A 17240-nucleotide genomic window follows, 5' to 3' on the forward strand; every position below is an offset into this window, starting at 1 on the left:
TATGTATTTTACATAAATTATCACACATTATTAATTTGCTAATCTCATTTCCCCCAAATATTGTTTATTGAAACAATAAAACAAACTCTCTTTTATTTCTGTGTTCAGTTTACATCTTATTTGTTGTTGTTTAGTTGCTAAGTCATGTACGAATCTTTTGTGACCCCCATGGACTGTAGCCTGCCAGGGTCCCCTGTCCATGGAATTTTCTATGCAAGAATACTGGAGTGGGTTGCCATTTCCTTCTCCAGGGGATCTTCCCAGCCCAAGGATCAAACTCGTGTCTCCTGCATTGGTAGGCAGGTTCTTCCCACTGAGCCACCAGGGAAGCCCATTCATTTTGTATAGTGCCTGCCGTAAGTAGGTGTTCAATAACTGAATGAAAGAATTTCAAGTCCTCTTTTCCACCAGCTTAGCAGTGAGAACTAACATTTCCCCGGGTTCTAAGCTATTAGTTGAAGTAACAGAAAAGAAATTTCTCATCAGAATCTTCCTTAATTTGGTTTTTCTCATTAGAATTCCTGTGTGCCTTTGTCTGGGTAGATATACTCAGTAGACAAGTTGAGATCGTGAAAACATTTTGAAGTTTTGGGACTACATGAGCTAAATAAAGCTGCTGCTGCTAAGTCTCTCAGTTGTGTCCAACTCTGTGTGACCCCATAGACAGCAGCCCACCAGGCTCCACCGTCCCTGGGATTCTCCAGGCAAGAACACTGGAGTGGGTTGCCATTTCCTTCTCCAGTGCATGAAAGTGAAAAGTGAAAGTGAAGTCGCTCAGTCATTTCCGACTCTTAGCAACCCCATGGACTGCAGCCTGCCAGGCTCCTCCGTCCATGGGATTTTCCAGGCAAGAGGACTGGAGTGGGGTGCCAAATAAAGCTAGGTATAATAAAATGCTTTCTAACGTTTATTCTGTTTTGAACACATTTTTATTTAAGAAGTCACTGTCATTCACTTATCAGTTGAAATGCTTTATTTGTCAAAGGTATTTTTTAAAATTACTTGAAGACTTTTTAATATTTCAAATCAGATATCCCAGTCTTAGATTTAAAACTCATTTTTCCTGAATATATTTTCTCTTTAAGAGTAACATACTTTCATAGAGTGTGTTGAAAATTAGGGAAATCAAGGGTTCTTGTTCTGTCAGGTGCAGTGTTTAGAGTGTTATTTTGATAAAATCCAGTTGCTTTGATATGACTAGAAAATACTTGCTCCCTTGGATTATAATAGCAGGGGAAAAACTGTGGCATAGGTAAAAATTCACCGTAATTACTTGAATTGGTTTTATACATAATCATCTTGGGTTTTGATAGTGAGGTAGTCGTATGGAGTGTCTTTGGATCCAACATACATGAAAACACCGGATTGCCAGGATTCACACAAGGAGGCAGTTCAGGTTTCATTTCTGTGTCTGAATTTGAAGCTGAAGTACTTTTCTTATCCTAAAAGATAAATGCATAAAGTAATTATCAATTATACAGTTCTGAAAAAAAGAAAACAATTATTTAAACTAAGCCCTAACCTTTTTTATACAACTCATAAAAATTGACTGGAAAAAGATCAAAGATCTGAATGTAAGATCTGATACCATAAAACTCCTAGAAGAAAACATAGGGACAAAGGTCCTTGGAGGTGGCCTTAGTAATGATTTTTAGATATGGCAACAAAACTACAAACAACAAAAGCCAAAATCAATAAGTGTGGCTACACCAAACTAAAAAGCTTCCATACAGCACAAAAACAGCAGAATGAAGAGGTAACCTTGGAATGGGGAAACATGTGCAAACCATATATCAGATAAGGGGTTAACTTCTAAAATATCTTAAGAACTTATACAATTCAGTAGCAAAAAACCAAGCAATATAATTAAATAATGGTCAGAGGATCTGAACAGACATTTCCCTCAAAGACACATAGACAACTAACAAGTACATGAAAAGATGTTGAACATTCCCCATCATCAGAGAAATGCAGACCTAAACCACAATATGATGTCACTCCACACCTGAACAATGGCTATTATCAAAAAGTTAAGAGAGAATAAGAGTTGAGGATGTGGAGAAAAGGGAACTGTTGGTGGAAATGTAAATTGGTAAAAAACTAAAGATAGAACTACCATATGATCCAGCAGTTTCACTTCTTAGATATCCAAAGGAAATGAAATCACATCTTGAAGAGATATCTGCACTCCCATGTTCATTGCAGCATTATTCATAATAGCTAAGACATGGAAACAAGTATTCATCAACAGATGCATGGATGGAGAAACACACAGAATGGAGTACTATCAGTCATAATAAAAGAAGAGTCCTGCCATTTGCAGCAATATCGAGGACCTTGAAAGCATTATGTTAAGTGAAGTAAATCAGAGAAAGACAAATGTTGTATGATCTCACATATATGTAGACTCTTAAAAAAATCAAACAGCAGAATGGTAGTTATCAGGGGCTGGGTATGGGGGTAAATGGAGAGATGATGGTCAAAGAATACCAACTTTAAGTTGTAAGAAGACTTAAGTTCTAGGGACGTAACATAGTATGGTTACTGCCATTAACAATACTGTATTTGAAAGTTTGAGAGTAGATGTTCTCACCACACTCACACAGAAAAATTTGTAATTATGTGAGGTGATGGATGTATCAGCTAATCATACTGTGTTAATCATTTCACAGTATATACCAAAGCATCATGTTGTACCCCCTACTGCTGCTGCGAAGTCACTTCAGTCGTATCCAACTCTGTGCAACCCCATAGACAGCAGCCCACCAGGCTCCCCCGTTCCTGGGATTCTCCAGGCAAGAACACTGGAGTAGGTTGCCATTTCCTCTCCAATGCATGAAAGTGAAAAGTGAAAGGGAAGTCGCTCAGCCGTGTCCGACTCTTAGCGACTCCATGTACTGTAGCCTACCAGGCTCCTCTGCCCATGGGATTTTCCAGGCAAGAGTACTGGAGTGGGGGTGAAATTGCCTTCTCCGGTTGTACCCCATAAACTTACACAAATGTTATGTCAGTTATACCTCAATAAAGCTAGAAAAACAGAAGAAAACAAAAACAGTCCCATCTACTCTCCTTTTGGGAGTCCTTTTCCCTTGAGGACATGGAAGAGTACCCATTATATTATAATGGCTTCCTTGGACTGCAAGGAGATCAAACCAGTCACTCCTAAAGGAGATTAACCATGAATATTCATTGGAAAGATTGATGCTAAAGGTGAAGCTCCAGTACTTTGGCCACCTGATGGGAAGAGCCAGCTCACTGGAAAAGACCCTGATGCTGGGAAAGATTGAAGGCAAAAAAGAGGGCAAAAGACATGGTTAGATAGCATTACTGACTCAATGGACATGAACTTGAGAAAACTGGGAGATAGTGGAGGACAGGGAAGCCTGGTGTGCTACAGTCCATGGGGTCACAGAGAGACACAACTTAGTGACTGAACTATATATATATATACACACGTATATATATGTATGTGTGTATATATATGTATGGGCTTCCCTGGTGGCTCAGATGATAAAGAATCCATCTGCAATGCGGGAGACCTGGGTTCAATACCTGGGTCGGGAAGATCCCCTGGAGGAGGGCATGGCAACGCACATCAGTATTCCTGTCTGGAGAATCTCCATGGACCGAGGAGCCTGGCAGGTTACGTCCCATGGGGTCACAAAGAGTCGGACATGACTGAGCAACTAAGCACATATATATGTATATTAAATTTATATACATTTCAATTATATATGTCTGTACAGAGCAAACTTGTCAAAAGTATGTACAAGATAAATTTTAAAAATCCCGTACTAGAACTGTGAGAACTTATAAAAATGTAAATTATAGAATAAAATGCAATAGATCATAGTTCAAAGAGGGCGTACAGTTGAATTTTAGAGTGAAAAAGGAACAAGATAAACATTCAGCAGTCTTAACCTTGTGGATCTTTGCTTTGTGTATTAAGCAAATAATTACACAACAACCAATTACAACTGTGGTAAATGCTATGAACAAAAAAAAAAAGGTATTTATGAAGACTCAGTGGGGTTCTAATCTAGTGTGAGGGCCTAGGAAGGCCATTCTGGTGAAGTGTCGTTGAATCTAACACTGGAAGGCAAGGAAGGAAAAGATAGAAAAGGGCACAGAGAAAAAGCGTGGCCCAAGTGGAGTGAAAATGGCTCGAGATGATGAGAGGGGGCAGGGGCAGAACCTGAAGGGTCTGGTTGACTATGTGAGAAGTTTGGATCTTTATGGTAAAAGCAATAGAAAGCTATTGAAGAGTTTTAAAGAGAAACATGTCATGATGTAACAATTTTTAGGATGATTACTTGGCTGTCAGAGCCTTGAATGGATGTGGAGAGGAGCTTCAGTAGTCCATGTGACTGAGGATGATGATTTCTAGAAAGATGGTGGTACAGAGCGACTAGGAAATAAATTTGAGACATATTTTGAAAGTAGAATCCATAGGACCTGGTGGATGTGGATGAAGAGGAAGAGGGACATATCAAGGAAGACCCCAGATTTCTGGACAAACATTTGGGTAGATGGCCATTTGCTACAATTTGTAACTAACATACATAATAAATTTAATAAATATTCAAAATAGTTAAGCTATCTGGGGGAGGAGGGAGCCAGACAGTAAAAAGAATGAATACAAAAGTGATATTTTCTAGCACATGAACATAACATGCTTTATCTTCAGTAAAGTCATGTCCATTAAAATCAACAAGCTTCAATCATGAAAGTGAAATTCACATGGAACAGACTACGGACCTTATTTATCACTCATTCAACAAATACTGAGTACCTACTGTGTGCCAGGCATTGTTAGATGCTGGAAAAATAGTGATTAAAAATCTGAAGTTCCACATTTTATTGTATAGGAGATAAACACATAGGAAACCAGCTCAATAATGTTGGGAAATTGGTTAGTTATTTTTTAAAAGGGTAGGTCTTCACCTTCAAAATTAGGTGTAACCAGTTCTAGGTTCTGATGTTGCCAGTAATAAAAGCTGCATGACTTTGATGAAGTTACTTTGCAAGGATTCTATATATATAAACATAAAACAGAGAAGATGGATTAGATAGGTTTGTTTCCTAATCTGAGGATATAAGGGCTCTCCAAATGTAGCCATAGGAAAGTGATTTTCAGTTATTTGAAAAACATGAAGAGTGTACATTTATTTGTGATAAGGCCCTGAAAAATGCATTCTGTGGGGTCCATGTCAGCAAAAAATTTTGGCAGTTTGAAAAAAAAACCCAAAATTGGCAATTTCTGAAATACTTAACATCTAAGTCCTTTCAGATCAGAAATTATAATCTAACCTTACAGAGAGGTTGGCAGGGTATAGTGCATGCGTGCATGCGTGCTAAGTTGCTTCAGTCCTGTCTGGTTCTTTGCAGCCTTATGGACTGTAGCCCACCAGGCTCCTCTGTAGGGATTCTTCAGGCAAGAATACTGGAGTGGGTTGTTGTGCCTGCCTCCAGGGGATCTTCCTGACCCAGGGATTGAACCCACCTCTCGTTTGTCTCCTGCATTGGCAGGCAGTCTTTTTACCACTGGTGCCACCTGGAAAGCCCCAGGGTACTGTAATTGTGACTTTTTAAGGTTGAATTAAATAGAAGGTTGCTTATATGCATTAACATTCTTTTTCTTTGAAGACTTTATAGTAGATTCTGTGATTCATGAGGCTCAGACCCTTTAAGAATTCTAAATTCTTAAAACTAGCAAGCATAAAGTCTCAGTTTCTCCAACTCTAAAATGGAGGAAAGAATATTGGCCACGTTGTGTCAGGATCAAATTTGGGTCAGATTAGTTTGGTTTCTCTTAAAATAACCCAGCTCACTCTGAATTCCTGGGTGATTCCACTTAATGTCTCAGCAAAATTGTTTCCCACTATCAGAAACCTATTTGTTTTGAAATCTTTAGTTCTAGTCTACAAATGTGTGAAGTATTTACTCCACCTTCTATTTTTTATAGCTTCAAAACTTAGACCTATTTATTATTTTATATTCACATTTAATGGATCTAATTTGAAATGTTAAAATTCATAATCCACTTTTGTTCACATTTGAAGAAGTATGATAGCATTAGGGGAGTAGCACAAGACAAGAACTGTGTGACTTTCAATCCTTTATCATCACTGCACCTTTGTTTTTATATTGTCTGTAAAACTGGTTAAAAAAATTTGCTATAGTTCCTGTGGTTGGAAAGTGAAAGAAAATCAGATGTAAATGATACATTACTATATAAATGGAACCAATTTTTATCATTTTCTTTTTTGAAAGTATACCTCAATGCATATGCACCATCTTCCACAATTCAGTTCTGAAATTTACAGGTTGAGAACATTTACACTAGTATGCTCCCATTTACTAACACTCATTATCTTGTAGGAAGCTGGCAAAGCTGGAAATAAAACTCATCAGATCTTGCTATTTATCCTTTTTAACACTGCTTATTAAATTGTTTTAAATATCCAGAGCAGAGACATTGGAGCAGAGTAAGTCGCCAGAATGTTATGGCATTCTGACAACAGGTCACTTTGTCTCAAAATGTCAAGGTTCCCACGATTCTTAAGTAGGAGGTGCTGCTTTGTGACTTGTGAGAGAAAGTACCAATCCTGATTTAATTTATGGACACCAGTCAGGTTGCCCAAGGCAACCTCACTCTCAGAGGTTGTGACTTTCAAATTACCCTCTGCAACTGGCTCTGAAATTCGGATCAACTTTGACTCCACATGTAATAGGGAAAACAGAATGTAGTCAAAATAGAAGACAAATGAGCTGAAAAATTTTGTTGGCATAATCTGTACCATACAATCTGTAGAAGTTTCTGTCCACCTAAATCTTTTGTACCTCCAGAACAATTCACAAATGTTTATGGACTTTGAAATAAAATAGAAATACCCATCACTTTTACTTTATATCCTAGGTCCTCACTGCAGCTTTCTTATTTAGGTTTGCTGCTAAGTCACTTCAGTCGTGTCTGACTTTGTGCGACCCCATAGACGGCAGCCCACCAGGCTCCCCCATCCCTGGCATTCTCCAGGCAAGAACACTGGAGTGGGTTGCCATTTCCTTCTCCAATGCACGAAAGTGAAAAGTCGAAGTGAAGTCGCTCAGTCATGTCCGACCCTCAGCGACCCCATGGAGTGCAGCCTACCAGGCTTCTCCATCCATGGGATTTTCCAGGCGAGAGTACTGGAGTGGCGTGCCATTGCCTTCTCTGTATTTAGGTTTAGCCCTTTTCAAATCTCATATTCTTGAAATGTGGAGTTCAAAACAGATACATTAAAAACAAAAGAGCCTAATAGAATAATAAAAAGATTAAATTCTCTGCTAGATTACACACTGAGTAAGCGACTTACTGAAGGATAAAAAGAAGGTTAATGAAAATTATAAATGAATCTTTTAAAATCAATTAAGTACCTTGAATGAAATCTACAAATAAATGGTATTGGCTTTCTTACTAATACTCAGGCTCTCCTAAAATTAGAGAAGACTAGGCCACTTTGACTTTTGCAAGTCTTTTGTTATAAACACACATTTTTATAAAGATAAATAACAAGCAGCCATTGAAATAATAAAAATGCCCATTATAGAAGCTGTAATTATAACATTAAAAGTGCTTTTTCTTCTTTGGTTTTGGTTTCACAGTTGATGTTAATCACAGTAACACCAAAAGCAAAAAATCCCTTAAAGCCTAATTTTTAGGCACCTTTTGTTTCTCCTCAGGCCCAACCATCCTTGTTCATGTTAAAAAATAATTTTTGGCCACAATTAGGGACAGAGAATTAAACCTTAACTTTCTACTGTTTCTATCAACAGTGATATAAATGCATCATATTCTTTCGCCCCCTCATATCCTTTTTTGAACAAGACACAATGTAAACAAATGTGAATTAACAAGGCACGTTTTTCTTGTTCAAAACCATCATCCCATTTTGCAGTGGGGTATGTGTTGCATACCATCCCCAATCATCTTTATACCTTCAGAGGCAATTCCGGCTTAATGCAATGCATGTTACATCTGTGTAGTCCAGTGATTGCCTACAAAACTGGTTTTTTTGGAGCGTTGGGTGGGTGGGAATGCGAGGTGCCCCAAATTTATAGTAAAGAGTAGCAACAGTCAAAAACGTCCAGCCCTCTGCCCAAACCCACCCAGTCGCACTCGGCCATTCTCGACGTCTTCTTTATTTTTTCCGTAAACGCAGTGTTTTCCTGCAGCTGATGGCAAGAAGGCCAGCGAGTCCCAGGGGACGTGGCCCTTTCTCTATACCCAATTAAAGCAGCAAAGAGCTGTTGAGCGGTCGGCTGGATCAAGACGCATAAACTAATCCGGCTAATCCCAGGAGCGGTCCTCCTGGGTGGAATCCGGCCAAGTGGTTGTAGCAGCCCGTCTCCACAGTAACCGGCCGCGGAGCCTCTCCAGCGCCGGGGCCCGGATGTTGTCAGGATCTCGGCCGCGGGGCCCAGGTTCCAGCAGCTTCCCGGCCGCGGTTGCGCTCCTCTTCGGGAGTCGTAGTTCTTCACTAGGCCGCCGCCCGGTATGAGGCGCGGACCGGACTACGAGTCCCGGCATGCGCCGCGGCGCCCCGCCGGCCGCCGCCTCCCGGCTGCGGACGCCTGTGAGCAGGTTGTTTTTATGAGAGGCGTCACTGCTCTTGGAGTTCTGACCGCCGCCACCGCGCCAGCCAGCGCCGTCGGGCGGAGGTGGCGCTGCCCCTTCAGGTAAGGTCCTGGGCGGGTTTGGACCCAGGGAGGGGAGTCCGCGCCGACTGTCGCGGTTCTTGTGTCAGTCGTCTGGTGGAGGTATTCGTGGGGTCTCAGCTGAGGGGAGGCTTGACCCTTAGGCTCTCGGCGTTTGCGGCCGCCTGGGTGGCCCCTCAGAACGCGGGGCCGCAGCCCCCGCGGCGGAGCAGATCCCCAGGCGTCCGGTCCGGTGGCCCTGCATCCTCGGTTTCCTGCGTGCAGACGCGAGCGGAGCGCCGGGGTTGTAGGGGAGCCGTCGGTCCGCGGGACGCACCCGCCTTCCTCCACTGGGCTGGCTTAAGGCTCTTCTCGGTCCTGATTGATGAGAATCCATATGGTAAAGATGTTGTGTGCGTCACCCCGCCGGCTTTTCAGCCAGCCGGTCTTTTTTGGTGACGTTTGAGCCTCGTGATGCCAGGAACAGAAAGATTAAATAATGCATTTGAGATTTCTGCTTGTCTGATAATCACCAAATCTCCCTATCTCCCCCCTCCTCCGTCCCCTTCCTAATCGATAAGCACCCCACGTAGCATCAGTCCACACCGTGTCTTGTACGCGTTACCTGTTTGTTTCATGAGTCCAACTTTTTGCCATTGGGAGCGCCAGTTTTGACGAACTCGGCCGATTAGGCACTTTGTTGAGCGGGTGAAATTGGTGCTGCTTCAGTCTAGCTTTATTAAGTAATGGAAAGGAGCCTTCTTGTAGCTAGACTAGGTAATTATTTTAGTACCGCAAATTTTAGGAAATTTGCCTCCAGTAAGGTCGCAGCTGCTGACTAGTACTTGAAACGTCATTATTAGCGCATCATTTTTTTGGTGTCAAGTTTGAATCTTATCAGGCCCCGCATTTCTCAGGGGGCTATTTATCACATCTCGGACGCTAGTGTGAATGGTTTGCAGTTCTTTTCTACGCTATGGTCATAAAGGGGAAGGGAAGGGAGAAAATGAGGGGATTATTTTTAAAAATTTTTAATCTTTTACCCCAACCTAAGGATTGTCTAAAGAATTCTAGTTAAAGAATGCATTAAAAATCGCTCTCCAATAATAATTAAGGGTGTAGGAAATACTAGTTTTTAAATGAAAATAGGTTAGAAAGTAGTGTAATTCTAATTTTGTTTACTATAGAACTAGAAGCGGTTACATGTGTTTAAGAAATAAGACTCAAAGGAGAGTCATAGTTATGAAAGTGATTAGATGATGCAACTACAATTTTTTTTTACACTTTTTAGTATTTTCCAAATTTTCTATAGGCAAAATTTAATTTTAAAAAAAGGGATACAGATAAAGCAATTCCAGTTATGTAAACTCTTTAAACATTAATTTTAAAAAGCAAGTAACAACAAACAACATAGGCAGAGCTCCTGTTACTGCATCCACAAACTGTGAATAACAAGTTTAAATGTAAGTTATTTGTGGAGAAGTGACAAGAAATGCTTTGGTTGGACTGGAAAAGAAAACAAAACAAATATAACACATTCTCAACATTTGTACATCTCATCTTGATGTGTTCTTATTTTGGACAGTAAAATCAAAGCAAAAGTCTTTACTTTTCTTCAGTTAAGGCAGTGTAGTCTTGATTATTCCTGTAACTCAAGGTGATAAAGCATGGGCGTGTTAATCTGAAAAGAACTGGATATAGCAAGATTTTTCATTTATCATTTGCCAGTGGAAATAAAGAAGTTAAACATTATTATAAAGTAGGGGATGCTAAGCTTGTTTTCATTGAGTCGTTTTAAGCACTGTGTTTGATATGCCTGATATTTTGGATTATGTTTTTGTTTCAGTTTCTGTTATGAGTATGTTGGATATGGATGGTAAGTTGCATGTTTGGGCCACATTCTGTTTTCTGTTCTAAAGAAAGGGCTGCATTGTTCTTTGAGAAGAATAGTCTATGTATTTTTGCAGTTATCAGTCTTGAAAAATTGGGGTTTACCTCAATTCCAAGTGTTCATTTATTCTTAATAAAATATCCATTCTAAAGCTCCCCCCCCCCCTTTTTAACTGTGGAAGTCATACTTTCTTTTCTTAGATTCTTTTCTTTGGAGCATTGTTTCTCTCCCCAAATTTCAGTTTCTTGTCAGTATTTTGTATTGGTTTGTGTTTTGTGCCCTGTGTTAGTTCAATACCTTATTAAAAATTTGAGTTCCTTTACAGAGCGTAAGAAACATTCATAATTGCTTAACTTATCTGATTTACTAACTGGTTCTAGATTATAATGTATTTTTATGCAGGTTAAATATTTTAAAAATTATGTGAGTTTGAACTGAGATCTTAGAAGTAGTCGTTTCTGACATGTAAAGAATATGGACACAGTGTAAGGCCTGTTAAGCCCAGAGTATTTTAAAACAGAAAATGCAGACTCATCTAACAATGTAGAACTAGTAGAGGCTGAATTGTTTTTGTTTCCATGTGTGGTTAAAGTGAGGAAGTTGCCATATTGTAAGTAATAACTTATATTTTCAAGAATCTTCTTTATGGGAGTTGTGCAGTTTTTGTTTTTTTATTATAAATTTTTTAGTAGTTTTTAAAGGTTACTTTCCATTTATTATAACAAAATACTGACTGTATTCTCCGTGTTGTACAGCACATCCATGAGCCTATCTTATACCCAGTAGTCTGTACCTCATTCCCTTACCCCAGTATTGCCCCCTCACTAGTTCTCCATATGTAAGTCTGTTTCTTTTCCTGTTAAATTCACTAGTTTGTTATGTTTTTTATATTCCACATATAAGTGATACCATATTTATCTGACAATTCTGCAGTCTTGATTAATTTAAAACAGTTAAAAAATATGAGTTTGTTTCACAGGTCATGTTTATTGTATCAGATGAACTTGAAAAAAATCTTAGAGTTTTAAAGTGAAATTTAGCTCTATAATGGAAAGATTGCAACTAACTGATTTGATTTAGAGGATTTTTTTTTTAAAGGGTGTTTAATGTGTGGAAACCTGTGTAAGGGCTTTCTGAAGGAGGTATTAACAAGGAAGTATTAGTATTAGCAGGAAGTCAGAATCTAATTTTTCTTCAGTATTTACCCATGAAGCACTTTACTAAAGTCTTCTGGTTCATGTTGCCAGCATGATGAAATGTGAAAAAAGAATTGGATTAGGAGTCAGAATGTTTAATGATGTTGACAGTAATTCAATTTATGAATCTGTTGTTTCCAATTTTATGTTATAAATAATAGCCATTGCCACATTTCATGGCATATTCATGAAAATCAGATCTGATATAAAAATCATATTACTTGTGTCAGTGATCTACCAATGCAAAGTGTTATTGGCTTTCATAAGTAACATTCATGTAAAGCATGTTATACATTTGAAATGTGATAACTTAATGTGATACACACTTTTGGCTGGGAAGTTTGATGGAAAAAAGGCAAAAGAGATCTTCATTTGCCCTTTTGGTAGTGCTTTTTGCCCTTTACTAGGTTGAGGGAAACCTGGCCCCTTTCCTGACTGTGACTGTGCACTCTGCCGCATTAAAGGTCCTGAAACTGCAGTGTGCTTTTATGGTTAGACCTTTAATTTTGGTTTTGAATTATTTTAATTGCGCATCTAAAGTATAAGGAAGATCATCAGTATGACTTAACATTAGGAAGTGAATGCCGTTTTTAATGTTCTAAAACGGTACTGTAAGTTGATTTCATGAGTAGTAAGCCTACATTGAATGTCAAATCCCAGGTCCTCCCAGAGATGCATGACGTGTGTAAGCATTTATCTCTGAGGGAGAGGAATAGTTTAGAGCTTGGACACCTCCTTCTGGGGATGCCAACCCTGTCTGAGATTAACATCAAGTTTGGTTGACATACAGAGCATTCAAGTAAACAAGTCTTTTAGAAACTTATAAATTAATTCTGAGGACTTTATGAGAAAAATATAAGTGAAAGTAACAGTGGGGTATACTTAATTGTCTATTATGTACTTTCAAAAAAATGGGAAACAATGAAAATATATAAAATCTCTTTGGGGACTTCTCTGGTAGCCCAGTGGTTAAGACTCGTACTTCCACTGAATGGGGCATGGGTTCCAGCCCTGGTCGGGAACTAAGATCCCACTTGCTGCTAGCATGGCCAAAAAAAACCATGGCCAAAAAAAATAATCCCTTTGTTTCCCATCTTTCTGGCTTTTTTTTTCCCAACAGAAAAGTAGAAGAGAGTTGTAAAAAAAATTATGACAAATTATCTTTTTGTGGAAAGTATGTTAAAAAATAATAGATACATGATTAATACATACATTTTAACAAGTAAAACCTTTTTTTTTAATTGAGAGTAGAAGAAAACATCAAGCTATATAGTTTCACTTATTTATCTCTGAAAAGGGAAAAGGAGCCACCAGGGACTGAACAGTGTTCAAGTGAGGACAGTATGGAGCTAGTCAAGCTTTTAGATTTACTCTTGGCTCTTTTAGCCTTTTCCAAAGTTAAGATGTAACAATTCTGGAAAGTTAGGCTTCTTCTCAGAGTTGGAAAAACCTGGTGGAAAGGATATTTCCATATTAACAAGTATCGTAATTTCCTTCCAGCATTTTGAAATCATGTTGTTTACTACTTTATTTCAAACTTTTTGTCAAAGGTGTAGCTTCTTTTAGGTGGAGGCAAAACGGGATACTTCTGTCTTCAAATATGGCAGTAGTTGCTTCTGTTTGCCCATTTGAAGGATATTACATCATAAAAGGAAACTTGTGAAGAAATTGTATATTGACTCACTTCTTGCAGAATTTGTTTTGTAAATCAAAAAGTTAACCTACTCTATTATAACAGTATTGCTGCCTCTTTCTGGGGTGGATAAAGTGAAATTATTAATACTGTTCCTATTGGAGACTTATCTCCAGATACCTGTCTTTAGCAACAGATTTCAGTGTTTAAATGAAATTCACTCCATTAAAACTAGGAAGCTTGTTTACTATGGAGTGGTTATCTTTGAATCCACTTAAAAGATGAATGTAAACAAGAGGAAGGACAGCCATTGGACCCACATCTTGATCCCATAGTTTCTACACTGTGGACTCTTGAAAGCCCTGGGGTATGTTCTTTTTTCTCTAATATTAGCTTTCCACAATAAACTTCTGATACCTCAGATATAAGTATTTTAATATGATTCCCTTAAGTTCTTTAACTTGTCCTGAAAAGACTGGCCCTCCAGAAGATGATTAGATTTTGTTTCAGTTAATCATTTACTTAATATTGAGCTGATTTTTTTCATTTTAAAAAATGTTCCTTTTCCTGCTGGTTATGAAGGTAATAAATAGCTTATTGAAATTTAGCAGACATATTGCATGTATTTTTTTTTTAGATTTGAAATATACTATTTAGAATTCTAACTCATTTAATGCATATAAATTAGTATCAGTAGGGTTTATTTTTCTTTAACATATTAACCTGTTTAATCTTTGTTCATTATTTAGGTTTTAAAGTAATTTTGCTTCTCTGTATCTTTGCTAGTAATGTTGAACATTTTTCCTTATAAGCTATTTTAATGTCTTCTATAAATTGCTTACTCTTGTTCCTTGTTGAATTTTCTGTTCAGTTTTAAACCTTTTTTCTTACTGACTTATTAGTGTATTTTAAATGTTTTAAAAACTCTGTTATATATATGTTACAAATATGCTTAGTATTTCATTCTTACTTATATGACTTTTAGCAAATAAGTTTATGATTTTTGTACAATGGAAAACTTCTATATGGTTTCTAGGTTTTGTGTAAAGCCTAGAAAAAGATTATCTTTACTCTAAGATTTTAAAACTTTTCGGTTTTGAGTCTTCTTTTTTTCTTGTGTTTTTATCTTATTTGTTTAAATCTCTGGGCTGTATTTTTGCCAGGCAGTCTTAAGGTTTTATGAAGCTTTACATTAATAATGCTGAACTTTCACACAGCAAACTGGAGAAATGACATCAATCTGAAAGCCTTTTGCAACATCACATTTATGAAGTCTAATTGAGATTATATTTTCTGAGTGATGCAATTTGGCAAAAAAAAAAAACCACAAACCACACACTACTACCTGATTTACCCCCCTTTGGGAATCAGAAGAGAGAGAACAGTGAAATTTAATTTCTTTTTGAATTCAGAGGCATTTTGTGTGAAAATGGTTCTTATCTCTTGTGTCTCTTTCATCCTCTGCTGCTGCTGCTAAGTCGCTTCAGTTGTGTCCGACTCTGTGCGACCCCACAGGCTGCAGCCCACTAGGCTCCTCTGTCCCTGGGATTCTCCAGGCAAGAACACTGGAGTGGGTGGCCATTTCCTTCTCCAATGCATGAAAGTGAAAAGGGAAAGTGAAGTCGCTCAGTTGTGCCCGACTCTTAGTGACCCCACAGACTGCAGCCTACCAGGCTCCTCTGTCCATGGGATTTTCCAGGCAAGAGTACCGGAGTGGGGTGCCATTGCCTTCTCCGCTTTCATCCTTTACCTTTCACAAAAACCATAGAAAGCTTTTGTGCTGTTGTGAGCATCCAAAATGGCAGCCAATACTTGAGTTCCATATGCAGGATTGCCTGTTGGATCTTTTTTCTCTTGCTGCTGTTTGGAAGCAACTTTAGTTTGGCCTGTACATGGTGAAAATATGCTGCAGGATTTATCTGCTATAACAGTTAAAATGCTATAAAAAAACTCAGTCTATTTCAAGTAGAGAGTTTACTTGACCATTCTAGCCAGTAAGCTTTGGAATCAGCTTTGCTAGGGTGTTCCTTTTTTTCCCCCAAAGCACAAAGGCCAGGCACTCCTAGGTTAGGCTTATTTATTCTCGGAGTTTGGGGGCTGAAATAAGGTTGACATTGTAGGTGGAAAAAAATATAAACTTCACCTTCACTTAAGATGAGACTATTTGGAAAAAAAGAAGCAACAGAGTGAAAGGTTCTCTCCCCTTTCCAATGAACAGAATTGAAGACTCCTTAATTCCCCAAAGAGATACAGTTCTTACCATTTACCTCCAGAGGTATTTGCCACAATACTTTTTAAAATGTGAATTTGTGCCAAATTACCATAAAGCATAGTGACAGTAACAGTTTTAGATGCTTTCTTAGACTGAAAATCTTGGGAATTTTTAAGCTTTTCTGTTTCAACCCCTTCATTGTGGTGCTCAGTGATTTTAGTGGCCTTACCACACTTTCGAAAATAGGAATAAAAAAGTTCATAATTGTGCTACATTTAACAGAGGCAAGCTTAAGGGTGGAGCTGGACTTGAAATTAGACCTGTAGTTACATTCCTATTTCTGATCCTTTAATTCCTGATCTGAGTAAACATGCTTGTATGTCCTTTTCTGTAGGTAAAATAGAGTATTAAGTGATTAAAGATGAGAGATTATTATGTTTGTATTGTATGACTTCTGACTAATAGCAGTTAAAATTTTTGAGCTATTATGAAGATATTAAAAATAAAATTAGAACTTCTTGTCAGAGCTTTGAACTTAATACTAATTAGTAAAGTAACTCATGGATAAAAGTAATTGAAGCTGACATTAGGCAAGTTACGCTCAGAAGTATAGAAGGTACGCTAATAAATAAACGCTGTACATTCAGGGAAGGGAGAGATTAGTGTGTCAGAAACACGAAGGAAAACTTCATGGAGGGGAGGACTAAGCCTTAAAGATAGAAGAAAGAAAGAAGGAAGGCATTCAGGAAGTATGACTTGAGTAGGTGGAGACATGGAGGATTGCTACAGTTCCTCCTCTGCTTGTAGCAAGTAGATGACTTTGATCAGATGAGATAGGTCTGGAGGAGAGAGCTCATCAACTGCAATAATGGCTAGAGCCAGATAATGGAACATTTGGATGTCACCCTAAGGAGTTTGACTTTATAGTACAGAAGTCTTATTCTCAAGGTCATGGAGAGAGTTTCTGCAAGGGAAGTTAAAAAAAAAATCTTAGCTCTTGGGATAAGTATTATATGTAACCTGCAGTCAGTTTCATCATTGCCTATATTTAAGTGTTTTAGGGTGGTTGTGTGTGTTTAGGGAAGGACCAAGGAAACAGTTGAAAAATGGCACTGTAGAAAGTGATGAGAGTACCATAGTCATTTAAACAGCATTGTTTTGGTGCTGGAATATAGATCATTAGAACAGACCTGTAACTGATTCATAAATGTATGGGACTGCATGTGACAAAGAATGGCTTTTTAAATCATAGAATTATGGACTATTTAATAGTTGAGATTATTTCTAAACTCACACTAAAAGGGAAAAAATCCAAATTCATAGTTTAAATAACTAAATGTAGAAGCTAAAATCTGATAAAATATTAGAAAATACAGGAGAATAATTTACAATTTTGTGAGTGAGAAAGACTTTCTAAAGCAAGGTGTAAAATATGAAATATAAAAGGTTATAAACAAAGACCCTATTCTCCATCCTCAACATTTTACTACCTAAAATTTAAAACCATATATGTGATGGAAGCTATTATTTATTTGTTTTTGGCTGTGCCGGGTCTTGGTTTTTGCATGGACTTGGTCTAGTTGCTGCAAGCAGGGCTTACACTGGAGTTGGGGTGTCTGGGCTTCTCATTGT

The 17240-nt window shown here is 38.1% G+C and overlaps 2 protein-coding genes across 9 annotated transcripts in view; one reads left to right on the top strand and one right to left on the bottom strand.

Moving 5' to 3' along the window:
- Positions 1–52: 52 nt before the first annotated feature.
- PIERCE2 (piercer of microtubule wall 2) lies at positions 53–8523 on the bottom strand. Of its 2 annotated transcripts, none has more exons than XM_069596475.1 (2): positions 8149–8523; positions 53–1442 (listed from the first exon to the last, which is right to left on the bottom strand). In XM_069596475.1, exons 1-2 carry the CDS (start codon positions 8164–8166, stop codon positions 1098–1100), a joined length of 363 nt encoding a protein of 120 aa, XP_069452576.1. In that variant the 5' UTR covers positions 8167–8523; the 3' UTR covers positions 53–1097. The 2 variants fall into 2 exon arrangements, with proteins under 2 accessions (XP_069452576.1, XP_069452575.1); XM_069596474.1 differs by lacking the exon at positions 8149–8523 and adding an exon at positions 3553–3686.
- CCPG1 (cell cycle progression 1) overlaps positions 8201–17240 on the top strand; it is a 69233-nt gene continuing 60193 nt past the window's right edge. For 2 of the 7 annotated variants that reach the window (XR_011258231.1, XM_069596450.1), the window contains exon 1: positions 8201–8718. The gene's annotated coding sequence lies outside the window, so the exon portion shown is untranslated. Of the gene's footprint in view, positions 8719–12234; positions 13764–17240 lie in introns of those variants that run through there. The other 5 variants (XM_069596446.1, XM_069596447.1, XM_069596448.1 and 2 more) reach the window with 4 other exon arrangements.

The sequence above is a fragment of the Ovis canadensis genome, chromosome 7 (genome assembly GCF_042477335.2).
Source record: "Ovis canadensis isolate MfBH-ARS-UI-01 breed Bighorn chromosome 7, ARS-UI_OviCan_v2, whole genome shotgun sequence".
Classification (NCBI taxonomy): domain Eukaryota; kingdom Metazoa; phylum Chordata; class Mammalia; order Artiodactyla; family Bovidae; genus Ovis; species Ovis canadensis.

Coding starts and splice junctions, on each gene's coding strand:
- PIERCE2 (XM_069596474.1), bottom strand. CDS start 3,654: ATGGGACGTAACCTGCCAGGCTCCTCGGTCCATGGAGATTCTCCAGAC. Junction 1,443..3,552: donor AGGGGATCTTCCCGACCCAG/GTATTGAACCCA, acceptor TTTATCTTTTAG/GATAAGAAAAGTACTTCAGC.